Genomic DNA, 15,533 nt, shown 5'->3' with positions numbered 1-15,533 from the left:
TCTTTGGTATATACATATTTTATGGCTCTGGGTGGTGCATGATTTCCCCAGACCCCTCCCAGGCATACCAGGATGGGAGCACTCCCCTTATCTGCATCTTCTGCACTCCCAGCCTGAGCCCTTATCTCCCCTATTCTTTAGCAGAATCATAGAATGGTTTGGGTTGGAAGGGACCGTAAAGCTCATCCAGTTCCAACTCCCTGCCACGGGCAGGAACACTTCCCACTAACACACTGGTGCAAGCTGTGATGCTCAGAGCCTTCCCTGCCTCTTGCCTGCATATTGAGGAGTCACCCACCAGCGTCTGCGGTATCTGCTGAAATAATGCTGGAAGATACAAGCCATGCAGGGTAGCAGGGAAGTTCCATGAAGAGCTTGGACCAACCTGCCTTGTTTTAAGAAGCAATTTAGGACCTGCCTCTTCATCAGAAGACTGGAGCAGTGATTCAGTGCAGCCACACCTCCAAGGAATTTACCCTCCAACTCTGACTTACTTTTGCTGTTTTAAACTTATAGCAGATGTCCTTACCAGCCCTGTTATTGAGGGCACACAGCATCTCTTGCAACAGCAAAGCAATTAAAAAGGATTTGCGGGTCACCTTTAAAGCATTTCCCACAGCACGTTGAATCTTGTTATGAGTTCTGTATCCAATAGTGCTTTTATTTTGGCAGTTTTAATTGGAGTTTTAAATATTCTGAATCTCATACAAGACATCTAAAATGCTGCAGGTTTTCACGCTCTCTCTTGCATGATGCTTGTTCCCTGAAATCCCATTGACCTTCAGTGGAGTTAACAGTAACTCATCGCCCTCATCCTACTGGATTTGACATTAGATACAGCTTATAGGTAGGGATATTTTAATATGAGGTCAAATCTGCAACCAGTTCCCCACTATGTGATAAAGTGTGTGTATATTTAAGAGATCCCCTCCTCCCTCGAGAGCTTATAGCATATTCATGCACCACTGTATGAGCTGAGAACTGGGAGAGAAACCGAGAAGGAAAATGATGAGGAAAATTAGCAGATGGAAGCAATGGAGGGAAGCTGGAGGGTTTTGGAAGAGTAAAAATAGCAATGACAGAAAAACAGAGCCAGGAGGGATGTCAATATTTTCCAAATGACATGAAGAAAGCCTGGGAAAAAGAACATTTTCTCCATGATAAAATTCCCTGGTTTTTCCCTTTTCCCCCCAACATTTATGGGAGGAAAGGCTGAAAATCTCCCTGAAACTTTTGCTTGAGACTCTTCAAACCACACAGCTCCCAGCCTCATTTCTGACTCCAAGAGAGGAAGACAAAAGTGAAAAATTGACAAAAATGGAAACTGATGGGGGGGGAGAAAAATCAAAGCATTATGTATTTAACCAGCTGTGAGGTAGCAAGGCAAAGGAACAAAGAGGCAGGGAAGGAGGGGAGGGAGAAGCAGGGTCTGTGAACAACTACAACCAGGGGGTGAAGCTGTGAAATGCTAATGGCAAAGCTGCTCCATCCCCGTTGGGAAGTTCCTGAGGCCCCCCGTGCTGTGTGAAGCATGTTTTCTGCTCCCCCTTCTCTCCCTGTTTCTTTCTGCTCTGCCTTGTGCCAGATGTGCTGTTTGATTGCAAATCCCCAGGGGTACGGGCTGGTTGTTGGCTGTGGGCATCCCTTTGCAGCACACTGTAGACCTAACAAGAGGATGCTGATGTGTGGTGTCATGGTTGCTCAATGGCTCCACATGCCCCACAGCTCCTAGCCCCACATGTAGCTCAGGAAGGAGCTCTGGGGCTCTTACAAGTGCTTTGTGCCCAGGTCCAACATCCCAGGCTGCAAACACATTTCACATGACAGTGTTTCTCCAGCATCCTAACCATGTTTGTGGACTAGAACTGCTCTCCATGAGGAAAGGAACAGAAGCCCAGCAGGAACCCGGGCTGTTTGCTCCCTGCCTTTGCCCATAGCAAAAGAAGCCCCTCTGACGTGCTCAGAGCAGTAACTTCAGCGCTGCAGAACCCATCCGTGCCCTTCATCCCTGTTTGATTAACACCCGTGCTCCGGAGCGTAACGAGCTGTCCGAGCGCTGCGCTCCGGAGCGCGGCGGGACAAGGGAGAGTCGTTAACTCTGGAGCGGAACGATGACAGCTCCGGCGGGACTCGGGAACCGTCGGCACGGGGTGGGGGCGCGGCCGAGCCCTCCCGGGGCGGTGCCTGCCGCGCCGAGGGGCGGGGTGAAGGGGCGGGAGCGCTGCGGGCGGAGGGACGGGACGGGGCGGCCGCTGCCGTGCAGTTGGGCTGGGCTGCGCTCGGCTCCGCGGAGCGTGGCGGTGCCATGTTCGGCCGCGGCTCCCGCAAGCGGCTCTCCAGCCGGTCGGTGAGTACCAGAAGTGGGGTTCTCCCTGCATCCCCCTCCCTGCCCCGCTCCAACCTGTGGATCTGTCCCGCCGCCCGCTCGGGCTGCGCCCCCGGTGCGGTGCGTGTGGATCCCCTTCCTCGCAGCCCTCCAGTGCCCCCTTCCTCTGGGTGCGTCCCCCTCGCTCCCTCCCCTGCCTCTTCTCTCACCCGTTTTCCCCATCGGTCCCTCCTTTCTCCCGAGTGCGTGTCTCCTGTCCCGCAGGCACCCCCCGTCCCGCAGCGGAGGGGCCGGGGCTGACTTTCTCGATCTATTGCAGCTGACGGCGTCGGGGGAGCCGGAGCGGGGCCAGCCCTGCAACACCTGCGGGGACCAGTGTCCCGGCTTCGCCCTGCACAAGTGGAGGTAAGGTCCGAAGAGACTCCCGTGTCCCCTCTCCCCGTTCCCCAGAGGGCAGCGGGATCCCGATGGATCTCGCTCCGCCTCTCCCTTCGCAGGGATTTGTGGCTCGCTCCCAACTCTGTGCGCATCCGAGGTGTGAAAGTGGCTCTTTGAGGAGCACTCGTGTTAATCTTAAACATGTTCCCCACGCTGGCCGGTGCTCTGGATGAGTGGGTTTGCCAGCCCTGCCATGCAGCACGCAGGTCTGCCCGTGCCTGCCGCTGGTGCGGGGCACAGCAGGATCCGGACCGGAACTGGGGTAACTGGTTTGCTAATTACCACCTTGCAGCCCGTCTGCTCCCCGCTGCGGTCAGGGGCTCATCCTGCTGCCCCTGGTTATGCTGGGGGCCAAAACCACCATCACCTGGTGGGGACATCCTGTGCAGGGTGAGGTGGGAAGGGGGGATTTGGGCTGCAAGGGTTCTTTATGGTTTGCTCCAGATCACTGCGTGGAACTCTTGTCTCCCCCCATGGTGAGATTTATCACCTCTGTGATGCCAAGAAGAGATGCAGCTGTTTAAATGGATGAGGGATGTGTAGGATGATCAAATATTCTTGTCTGTTGTGTCTCTTTACAAGCCCAACAGTGCCAGTGCCTATGAGGCACAGCGAGCCCTGACCTCATACTAGATCTGCCCCTTCTCTCCTCCATGAGTTGTGCTGCCTAGAAATGAGTTCCTCCTTGTGGGCGATCTGGGACAGGGCGATGTTAAATCTGGGCTGTGGGCTCTGGGAGCTGTGCACAGACTTAGTAGGCCATGGAGCCCTTGGTGACCCTTTAACCTGATTTTATAGGGTTTACCCTTTTCTCCTGCATCTGCCACGCTTGGTACTCCTCCAGGCTTCTGCCCTACTCTCAGAGCTGCATCCTAGCAGATTAAAGCGTGGGTTCAAGGCGAGGATGGGGATTGATTTATTCCCTTTCAGTTGTATCTTAAGCTTCAGCCTTGCAAATCATCATGTCCTGATGCATTTACTCTGAGGGGTGGTAGGACAGGGTCTGTAGGCTGAGGTCTGCCCCAAGGGATGCGCGGTGGCATGTGAGGCTTCACTGTGGTCCCCGGCTGTGCAGGTGCTGGTGGCACATCCAGGTTCGTTGTGTCTCAGTACAGACCTTCAGAAGATGAAGGTGTAAATGTGTCCCCTTCATCCTGGGCTGTGGGAGCTGTGGTGTCCTAACACCCTGCCAAGGGCGAGTCTGCCACAAGTGTGTTAATAGATTTATAAGGTCACCCCTGAGTTGTCTTCTTTCCAGGGCTTATAAATGGTTTCCTGAACTGTCCCAGGTTACCTGGAGTTGTTGCAGAGCAGCTTTGTAATGCTTAAAAGTGTCAAGGAGAACTTTCAAATATAGGGTAAGAAAATCCGTGGTCGCCAAAACTTTCTCCTCTGCTTACGAGGTGCTGTGGTTTGTGTTTCGCTGTGTCAGAGGGTGCAACTGTCCTGTGGCTTTTGATGAATTAAGTGAATTTTGGTTGCATCCCATCAAAGGCCAAGTGGCTCAGCAGAAGAGGCTCCCAGCTACTTGGGGTGCTTCAGGTGAGAGTGGTGTCGTGGCTCATTCCAGGTTGTGCTCTCTGCACTGGCACACTGCAAAGCCCTAAGTGCAGGAGGAGGTGGAGCAGGAGGCTCCAGCCTGTCAGGACCACTCATAGCTGTCTCCTGGCTACCCTTCTGTGAGGGACCCCTGACCCTCAGAAACCCTCCTTGATTTTGGATAAAACTGCATGGAATTTACCAGCAGCCTTCTGTGAGGAAGGAAGGGCTACTTCCCCTGGAGCAGGAGAAGGATGGGAGCCCACTGGGTACCAGTGGGAGTCAGCAACCAGAGGCATTGCAGCTTGTGTGCTCCAGGTTTGCACCCCACTGAGCCAAGTTAGACCTTACACCATGTTACCTTACACTGGGGGCTGGACAGGCTGGGAGGTCTCCTGCACACACACATTTAATTGCCTTGATAGAAGAATAATTAGGCAATTAAATAAAGACAACCTATTTGCCAGAACACAATTGAGAGGAAGCACATTCATTTTTTACTAACTACTGGTCTATTAAAGCCAGGGACATATAAGAAGGGCAATTATTAATAGTAGCTTTGAAGGTTGAAAACGTGCTCGAGAGGCTGTGCCCTCTGTGGTGTAACCAGCTCTTGCTGGGGATGCTCACCACCACCTTAACATGCAGAATGGGCTTGGAAGAAAACAAGGGTTTATGAGGAGATCTACAGATTAAGGACACAAACCCTGATCAATTAACCATTAGGGATCTGTAAGCCTTTTTATAATCCTTTAATAGCAGAGTTTTGCTGATAAATGTAAATGGGACCTTTCTGCTTCAAAGATGGGAACTGGTGATATGCTTTAGGGAGAAGAAAAAGGATTTATAAGCTCTCAGGCACTGAAACCATTGCTGATACAGCACTGTCATGTACATAATTCTGCAGAACTGTGCATTTTCTAGTTACCTGTGATTTTAGGTGTGAGCTGTGCAGCTACTCTGTCAAGCAGGCAAATGGCTTCGTTAGACACCAAAGGTTTCTGTGCCCGTACATTCCCTTAAAAGCCACTTTTCTCAGATTTGAGAGCTGACTTTAAGCACTGGTTGAATTGATCATTCCTGGAAGCACATAGATGCTTCCTGAGCCAGGGAAACCACTCAAAAATGAATTGTGTTCTGCAGAACTGTTTTCTTTTCAGAATAAAACTGCTCTCTGTGGTGTAGGTGATGTGCAAAAAGATAATGAAAGCGTATTGCTAACTGACTAAAAAATGTCCCTGGTTTTAGAGTTTGTTTTTTGAATCTTCTTAATTATGCTCTGAAATTATAATCTCAAATTTGAGTGATTTATCCTGTAAAAGTGTTGGCATATTTAATACTATTTTGGTGGAAGCAAGGAATTGGAAACACCCCATGTTACAGACACAGTTAAGCTGGAGCTCTCATACCTCCTGTGTGCCACAGACCCCCTGCCTCTTGTAGTAAGGCAGAAGTTCAGTTTTCAGTTTGAAATCATTTAGCCTCAAAGAGGAGAAGGTAATGGCTTGTGAATGTGTGAAAATGAGTGAAAAGAATGAAGATTGAGTTCCACCATCCTTGGGTGTGTAGTCTGTGAGGACGCAGCTATTGAACTATAACCGGTATAACCCCCAGTTTCTCATGGCCTGAACAGCAAAGTGACTCCTTCCTCTAATCTCATCCCTTTATTTTACGGTAGGTTGCTAGTGAAGTACGTAAGGACTGCAAAGTTCATCTGTGTGGGCTGCGGTATGAAGGATGGAATCTGGGTGTACATAACCAAAGCCTCATTAATAACAGATCAATACTTGAAAGGTGGCTTTTGTGTGAAAAAAGTGAAATCAAAATCAATAAAAATCTTTCAGCTCCTTAGGAGCCCAGTTGCTGTTTTCTAATCAGATCTGCATTACATTAAACTGTGCGCCATTCAGCTTGTTAACAAGCTTTGGCATTAAATAAAGCTGTCACTGGAGTTCGGTGAATGAATAGCCATTAAGAGTGTCTTTTGCATAATGTCTTGCAGAGAAAAGCCTTCGAGGGAGGTGGTCCGGGAGGAGGGAGGGAATTTATAACCTTCTCCTAGTGCAATTAGTGTGAATATGCAAACCTTAAAGGTGACAAATGGTTGGCAGCTCCAGGAAGGGAGTGAGTGGCTTTTGCTGCTGTTAAGCCTACTGTGAAGAACTAATTTCGGATTTACTCTGGGCGAAGAAAAATTACAGCCTTAGTCCTGTATTTAAAATAGCGGATCCTTCGTGTCGGGAGATTGGCATGTGTTTAACACAGAGGCATGGCTTGTTTTCTCCTTGAGAAAGCCATGCAAAAAAGAATGATACTCTTGCAATTCAACAGACCTTCCTGTTCCCTGTTCTCTGTCCAAAAGCACCAGCTAAAGCTGTAGATGGAGGAGACCTAGATCTCAAGATGGTATTTGCGCTCTGGTTTGAGGAAGGAGGATGTACCACCTGGTTTGCGAAGCCTGCAGAGGCAGTGGCATGCGGCTGATTTCAGAGGGAAGGCATTCAGATGCTGTAGCAGATAAGATAACTTTAAAAATAGTGTCTGAAAACCTTTGGAAAAGTCTTTGTTGCCATAGTTATTCTTCTGGTTTGCAGAAGCATTTAAATAACAGTAATAAACATGACATAAAGACTGGTTTACTGGGGTTTTAGTTTCAGTGTGAGATGTTTTACATCTCTTCTTGGAGTCTCTCTTTTTTTTCTCACGTATGCCACGTAATCTGTCCCTTGAAATCATGTTTTGGTGGGAAGGGATCTGCTTCTTTTCATGCGTTGCTGTCACACATCATGGTCCTAATATCAGTGATGTGTGTTTATACGGCACTTAGTGCCTGGCCCTTACCTTCCAAGGCAAATTTATGTGACTGTCGACATATTAACAAGTGAAGTTTTGGTGCCTACAATTGTTTTGAGCATTTATGTGTTTCCATAACTCAGCATCCCACTGTAATGTACTGTGGCCAGTGCCGCAGAAGTTTGATCTCGTTCAGCGTTGTTGGATCTTGGACCATTAGCAAGGACAAGCTTTTTAGGAGAGACCACCTGGGTTCCCAAAACCACCCTGGGTCACCCAAAGGCTTGTGATTCACGACAAAAAACTATGGGCAAGGCGCATCTGATGAACGAGAAAAGAGATGTGTGTCATGAGATGGTGACTTGGTAAATTCCAGACAGAGATGTTTGGGGTTGCTGGGTGATGGTGGGTAGGTTGCTTTGCTTCTTTCTCTGCCTTGTTGACTGTAGGCAGGGAGTTACCTACAGTCAAGCAAGCGTTGTCAGGCAGTGGATGTTTGTTTTCTTTGCATGTTTGTCCTGTGCCCATTGCTCTGGATATATCTGCTCGTGTGGGGAGCAATGAGAAACTCTGTGTTTGCAGCCTGGATCTGCATTACCTGACGCTGGCCCCGCCAGCACAGGGAGATTCCAGGAGGCTCAGTGCACATCCCAGGCACATTTGAGTCTCTGGTTTGATGCACAGTGCCTTAACCAGAGAGCAGAAACAATGATATTTGTAACACAGCACGTGAACAAATAACACTGAATTCTGACGCATTTGTTTCTACTTTCAAAAAAAGAAAAAAAGAGTACAGATTATTGCTTCCATATGTTTTCAGCATTTTTTGTAGGTTATGTATCTTTCACACGCACGCTCCTAGTTTTTGCCTTTCATGAATAACTTGCTTTGTGCCTCTGTCTCCTTTAAGATTCAGATATTCCACACTACCCTGCATTGTTTATTTGAAAGGCTTTGGTGATGTGAGAATAGCGATACTTTACCTTGAATGGATTCATGGTTGCATCGCTTTTGCAGGGAACTGTGTTGGGCCTAGTGGGTTTTAGCTAGTTCTTCATTTTGCAGTGGGGAAACTGCTGAAATAGGTAAAATTCAGCTGGTGTGGTCTGCTCCAGAGGTGAATCCCTGAGGACAGCAGGCTGCTGTCCCCAGGGGACCTGTGCCTGTCCCCAGGGGTGGCAAGGAGTTGCCTGTATCGAAGGATGCTTTCACCCTCTGTAGGGGATGCAAAAAATAAAGGTGGTCTCATCTGCTGATTTTTCAAGCCTTTCACAAAAGCGTCGGTGTTGTTAGCTTGGGTTTGGGTTTTGTTTGTCATAAGCAGCTCAGAAAGGAGAAGTCATTCCCTCAGGTTACTCATTGACAAAGTCAGTGTCCTTCAGCCTCAGTGCCTGGGGGAGTTTGGTATCGGTGGCTGCTGAATCTCAGCTCAGGAGGATGCAGGGCATGGACTTTGCTTGGCATCAGTGGCTTCAGCTGACCTGTTTACTCACTCCTGCATGATTAAGCACTTGTATAAGTGTTTGAAAAATCAGGGTCTACTTTTTCTTTGCATTTCCAACCCCTGTGGCAGTAAGGACGAAGCAGGGAAACTAGTGATGGCCTATGCTGCTGTCAGCATTCCCACAGCATCTCTGCCAAGGGGCAGCCAACCCGTCGGGATGGGAGCTTTGTCCTGCCCAGGGACAATTTATGTTTTAATAAATGTCGAGCACACAGTTGAATTTAAGGAACTCCCAACCCATTTTTTGGCCTGTCCTTTCCACGTTTGCATGCCCTGCTGCTGAAACAGCACTTAGAACAGCCGAGACTGATAAGGTATCCTGTTTGTGTTGGCTGGGAGACATGATATGCACATTAACAGAGCATTACAATATTGGAGGCAGTGCTGTCTCTGGCGAAAAGCCTAAAATGAATTCTTTAATTTTTGTATGCTATGTACGAAAGAGCAGGTGAGGTATGTACTTGTTTCCGGGCAAGCCCGCAGAGCCTGTTTGAAGTCCTTTACAAGCCACTCGGGATTGTATTGCAAGAACTCAAAGGAGTTTGAGACACTTCTTGATTAAATTTCAGCTGAACACAGAGCCCTAGTCTGCAGCTGCTTTAAGCGGTGTTGCTCTGCTGCTGGGCTCTGCCCTGCTCCATTGCTGGCAGAAGCTGGAAAAGCAGACTTTCCCCTAGAGAAAGAGCAGTGCGGGTAGGTTTTCTGTCTGTTTTAAAGCAGCTCTGTGCAATTCTAGTTTTGTGAATGGGGTGAAAAACCACTAATAAGCTGTGGTGGGTTTTGGGGGTTTATTCTGTTTGAGTGATGTGAATGACACTGATGAGGGAGGGGGAAGAGCAGACAAATACCAAAAATTTACCATTTTACAACTAAATGAATCTTTTTAAAAGTTTGTGGGGTGTTTTTGCACTAAATTTTTGAGACAGTGACTACAGCTGTTTCTTGGTAAGCAAAGACTAAAATGTCACCTGGTGTGAGCAAGTGGGGTTTGCCATCCTGAAAGGAGAATGGCAGCTGGTAAGTGCTTTCCCTGTGCCTCAGCCATGGACCTCTGCTGCTGGACACTGGCAAAGCACAGGTTCTTCACAGAAACTTTTGGGATGGAATTCATCATGACAGACCTGCAAAGCTCGGAAGCAGGATGGATTGGCTTGCAGTGGTACCTATTGGTGCTGAAGGCTGTGGTTATGGATTTGGGTGCTGCATAGCGTGTGATTTAGTAGGATGTGGTGAATTGATTTAACAGCTCAGTGCTGCTGGATGTGTAAAGTCCTGAGCTTCTTATGCATCGTCCTGAGCCCAGAGTAATCAGTTTTTGAAGCCTCTGATGAGAGGAGGCTGGAGGAGTTTGGAGATGAAGGATCTCATTGGTACTGTGGCACACCAGGCTGAGCTGTCTTCCTTGCCTTTAGCATCCCCATCTGCTTATTGAGTTTTGCTGTCCTGCCACAAGCCTCATCCCTCTTGGTCCCTCTTGCTGGCTCCACAGAAGTGCACAGTCTGCTCTCTCTGCAGGATGCATCCCACCCATCAGGGCATGCAGTACATGTTCAATGAGGAGGGAAAACTCCTACTCCTTTAATAGAGGGTTTGCAACAGGCCTTTGTCACGAGCACTGTATGGCATGAAAGAAAAAGCTCCTGGCCACCAATTTGGAAAGAAAGCCAAACTGGGTGGATAAAGGGTGGTATCCCCAGTCCTCAACTGGAGGACCCCCAAGTGCTCTCCTCTTTGTTGCTCTCCACTGTAGAGGTCTCTTCAGTGCTTTCAAGAGTGTTTCTCTGGTTTTGTTCCCATTCTGTTTGTCTTTAGAAAGTCAGTCTGCAGCCTTTTATTTTCCAAAGACATTCTTCCCACTTGTTCCCCACCCTGCCCAGTAATCCATCCTTATTACACCAGTGAGTCACTCTTCAAATAATCAATTGCGTTTTCATTGTCTGGGTTGTAAGTCTATCACCAAGCTTAAGTTTGGCCGATAGTATCAGCGGAGACCTTTGACAGATGGTTTTGCAATTCATGATGCTCGTTTGGATATTTGCCTTTTCCCCCCCCCCCTCCTCCCCCCGATGAATAATCTCCCAGCCAAGCCGGGCTGGGGACTCTTCCCTGTGCACGCAGCGTCTCTGTGGTCACTATCTAATGTCTGAAGAATTTGTAACATTAGCAGAATTGTCTGATGGGAGGAAAACTAATTTCAGGGCAAGCCTCCTGAGCATGGCTGTGAAGAGACTTCTGGTGGGCTGTTGTGAGCTCACAGGCGTTGGTGCAAAGCCTTTCTGAGGTTCACCAGTGCTGGGGCCAAGAGGTGAATATAAAACCTCGGGGTGCTCCTCTCTGCTGCTGGAGAGGCCATTTCTTCCTGCCTGTGGCTCTTTGCTCCCCACAGGGCCCTGATGCTAGAGCTTGGAGAGCTAAGTATTACAATTATTATTCTTACCGCGGAAGGAGGCACTTTGTACTCAGCCATCGCAACAAATATTCCATCCCCTATCAATTGCCGTCGTGCAGATGCTGCTGCCGTGGTGATAACAGACATAATGGCTGCTCTGTCTGATAAGGGGAGTATATAAATATAATTACTGAAATCCCTGTGCAGGGCCTGTGGTGGATGGATGGAGGAGACTCCGTCTCCGTATGAGGGGTTTCTCTTGCTCCAAAGCCCGTCGGGAAGAGCAGGAGCTGCTGGCAGTTGAAATGGGAGCTGTTTGGCCACATCTGTGAGCAATTAGTAAAAGATGTCTATTTCCTCCCTGCTTCTTTCCACTTTCTTTCCTCCTCCTCTTCTCCTTGAAGCCAAGCCATGGGCTGGGAGAGCTGGGAGGAAACCCCCAGTTTGAGTTTGAGATTCTTACAGGCGGCCTGTGCTTGATGCGGTCGCACCCTGATAGCAGGGTGCAGGTCTAAGGACCCAACCCAAGCATGCAGGAAGCCTCTTGCAGCCAAGGAGCCAGATATTATTTAGATCAAGCTAACAAAAAAGTATTTCCATGGCAGCAGTAACCATAGGAAACCTCCCTAGCGTGTCTCAGGTGGTTCCTGTTTCCTCTTCTTTAGCTGTTTGCTTTGCCAGTGAGCAGTGGTGACGAGTGCTCCGTGCCGTGGTGACACCAGGAGTGGTGTGTGAGCCCGGCTGTCCCCATCACAGGCTGTCCCCAGGGGCTCAGCAGCCATGCTCCAGCATGCATCACAGCTCCTGGGTTTCTCTTGCACTCTAGTTGGTAAAAGGATGCTTTCAGAGGCTTCTTTAGACGCCTTAAAGTCTCAAAACTACCTTTTTACCTAGTGTCAGCTCACAAATGCGTGTTTGATCCTTAAATACCCAAGGCATGAAAGTGAATTGGCTCCCAGGGTCCAATTCTTCTTCCTTTCTATAGTGTCTTAGAAAGATGCTTTTATATTCCGTCTGGCTCAGCTCATGATGCTTGGCCTTCAACCAAGATGGGGAATCTAGGACAAGAATCCCTGAGAAAAGCAAGATGAAAAGTTATAAAAAAACCCCAGCATTTTGTTGAGGAAAAAGTGCTGGTAAAAGATTTCATTTAGAAAAATAGACTGGGATATTTTTGGTCAGCTTCATGTGGGCACATTTACAGGAGGGCATAAGAGGAGGCTTGTTTTCCTGGGTATTGCCTCCTCTAGGAAATCCAAGCTGTGAAGTGAATACAAATGCTGGAAATGGAGAGGTTTTGCAGTGAGTCACTGGAAGGGATGTGGAGCCAGTTGTGCTGGTGTGGCTGTGCTGTTTGGCAACCAGCTCATCCACCAACAGAACAGGGTGGCTGTGTGGAAGCACCCAGGGGCTTAGACATCACTGGAGACTGCACCTATGGGTGCTCTGGCCCCAGGGCCCCTCTCCCAGGGCAATATGGAGATGCCCACAGCTTTGCGGAGCAGATGGGCCCTGCTTGAAAAGCCAAGGTGTTGCACAGAGACAGGTTAAAAAAAGACATCTCCTTCTGCAAGAGCATGAAGCAGAGAGGGGGAAATACATCATGATGCCAATAACTGGATTTGGATGTTTGCATACTGCATGGTGCTGCTTCGTCCTCCCCAGGTTGTCGTGTCAGGGACTGGTCCTTGGGGGAAGACCTGGATGGTCTTTGACCCATCTGCCTTGGATGGATGTGGACCTCTTTGCAGGGACGCTGATGGGTTTGTTGTCTTGTAACCTGCCTTGGCTCTTTGCAGATGATTTGATCCCTGGTTTTGCAAACCCACAACCCTACAGAGGTCAGGCTTTTGCTTAAGATGATGCAGCATTTGAAGAAGTGGCAGTGAGGCAGGGACAAGCCTGATTCCCTGATTCCCTTCTTCTTCTTGCCTGCCAAACAAATGGGAACGCTCATGATGGAGCTGTGCCCATGCCATATTAAATCTGTGTTTGGTGCCATAAAGACCATGTGCTGGAAACGCAGCCCCTTTAAATGTCAGATTTGAGAAGAGCTGGGACGTGAGAAGACAATAAAGTTAATATTCTTAAGTCGGGATTGTGCAGTGTAGCTTGGATTTTCAATATCGAGTGCATAATTTATTACAAGATGTAGCAGTTTCAAATACATACATTTGAATATGTTTTAATATTATCTTTCCTTCCAGTAGCAGGAACAATGCTGCTTTACAAAAGAAAAATGATTTTATGTTGCCACGTGATAGTTTCAGCTTGTACCTCTAATAGAGGAGCGATGTGCTGAAGTGTGAAGGCTATCTGATAAATGCCTGCATAATAAAGCTATATTGTTTGTTCTGATTTCCCTTTGCTATTTTCTAACGTATAAATAAAACATTTTCACACTGTGCCCTGTGCAGTTCCAGCCCAGACTATTTACTTTCTGCTGATGCAGCCTGTAGGAGATAGGAATCTTTCAGTCTGACAGGAGAAATCTGGCGGCATTAGTCCTGCGCATTGCACTCCAAGTGATCGAATAGAAGTTGAATAAATATTTTGTCTGAAGTAAAGTTAGAAGTATTAAATAAAAAATTAATAAATCTTTTTAAACAAAGAAGCATTTGTCGCTGTGTACAGCAGAGGGCACTCGGCATCGCTGCTGCTTGGGGCTGTCTGAAGGGAAGAAAAAAATCACTACGCTTTAATTTTGCAGAAATAAAATACTGTGTGTGTATATTTGCTTATATATGTGTGTGAGTGTGCCTATAAAAAGACACAGGGTGGCATATATATAAAAATAATCCCAGCACATAATATAAAATATAATATTCGTAGTGGTTGCTGAAGTTGGATGGAGCGCATGTTGTGTTGATTAATGCTCAGCCTGGTGTTACGTTAAGCTTCAGAGGGGATTGAGGCATGCTGAGAGGGGAAAACAAAGAGGCCCCAGCTAGTGAATGGTTGCAGGCTTCATCTTCCTTGCAAAGACAGAGTCTGGAGACATCTTATGACATTGGGAACTATCCCAAAGTCAGGGAAATATCTTGAAAGATGGATAAAATTGAGGTGTGTGAAATTATGAGTTGTTCCTCCTAGGAAAGCAGCAGCACATCTGGGGGCTGTGGGGTTCTGTGCTGGAGTTTGAAGTGCTGTGGTCTGGTTCCTGGCAGAACCAATCTGGTGGAATTGCAGGGTTCTTGTGAAAGTCTGCGGGATGGTTCTTACCCTCCCTTTGGAAGTTATCTGCTGTTTAAGGACACTTAAAATACTGAGTTTGGTGGATGGAGCAGGAAGCAGCCCTGGCCCCAGGGGCAAGGAAGCAGGGCTGTGTGCTGCCTGAGGCATATTACTTGGAAGATGAAGCACTTGTTTGCTAATGAGGAACCCATTCCTATAGGCAAAGCCAGTCATTACAGCTGGAGCCTCTTCTTGTGTAATGAGTTTTCTAATAGAAATAGACTTATTTTTTCTTTCTTTCTCCTGTCCTCTAGATAACTGCACAGACACTACCAAGATGTGTTTCTCATTGAACTCTTAGTGCACCTTGTGGGTTTTTTAGGCGCTCAGCTTTTGGCTTCAGTGTGGTGCTGTTAAAAGACTTAGAGCAGCTGGATTTTGTGCTGTTTTCCTGGTGAAACCATAAGGTACCATGCTGAATTTTCAGTCATTAGTTCAAGAGGAATTTGGATTTCCTCTTGTCTCCCCCATCGAGCTGCTTGGATTGGGCTTAATCTAAATCTCTCAAAGCAGCGTTCCTGCAAGAAGCTGAAAGTGTCAACGCTGTTGTATAAAATATGGGGCTGGTAAGAAGAGTGAGAGGGCATGGGGTTCAAGATAACCAGTTTATGCAAAATACACAGCTGGGTGGATTTTGCTGCTGAGTATTTGTGGACTGTAATGATCAGAGAAATATGGAAATGTTGGAGGGGCTTTGTAATAACGGGTGCTAATTAAAATGAAGTGGATTTGGGTGGTAGAGAGTAATCCAAGATTACAGTAGTAAGGCTTTTTCTTAAATAGGCCCTGCTATTTGGGAGGGCAGCAGAGCTCCTTGTTACACAGGATTGTGGCAAGCAGCGTTCACCCTTGCCTTGTTATTTCACAAGAGCTTGGGACAGCTAAGACATGAAATACGTGAGTAATTTCAAGGGTAGAGGCTGGTCTGTGTGCTGCTAAACACCTCGCTGGGATAGAAATGCTGTTGTCTTGATGTGCCTGGATAATTGCTTTTCTGGAGCTAGGCTCTGGGAAGGATTTGTCCCATTACAGTGATTCCTCATGGCACGTTTTGGAGCTATAAGAGCAGCTTGGTCCTGCCACTACCAGATGCTCCTGCCTGGGCTGTTGGGCTGGGAGGTACTGGGAATATGCTGCTTGGGATGAACTCTTGCAGCTCTGGGACTGGGACCGAAAGCAGAATACCACTGCAGGATCCTGGTTCTGCCCCACTGGCTTCAGGTTTTCGGGCAGGAGCCAGGCACATTTCTGCTCCTGCTGCTTGGCTTTTCTTCTCTTGTAAGGCTTTATTGGCCTTTTTTTCAGCGCTG

The 15,533-nt window shown here is 47.8% G+C and overlaps 1 protein-coding gene across 1 annotated transcript in view; it reads left to right on the top strand.

Moving 5' to 3' along the window:
• Window positions 1-2,305: 2,305 nt before the first annotated feature.
• PRICKLE2 (prickle planar cell polarity protein 2) overlaps window positions 2,306-15,533 on the top strand; it is a gene marked incomplete at both ends in the record, with an annotated part of 103,627 nt that continues 90,399 nt past the window's right edge. The window contains 2 exons of the mRNA XM_080625766.1: window positions 2,306-2,347; window positions 2,646-2,731. Coding sequence (XP_080481892.1) covers window positions 2,306-2,347; window positions 2,646-2,731 — 128 coding nt within the window. The remainder of the gene's footprint in view (window positions 2,348-2,645; window positions 2,732-15,533) is intronic.

The sequence above is a fragment of the Psittacula echo genome (assembly GCF_963264785.1).
Source record: "Psittacula echo genome assembly, chromosome: 9".
NCBI lineage: Eukaryota > Metazoa > Chordata > Aves > Psittaciformes > Psittacidae > Psittacula > Psittacula echo.
The sequence above is the reverse complement of the archived record's forward strand: the minus strand, read 5'-3'. Positions and strand labels throughout refer to the sequence as shown.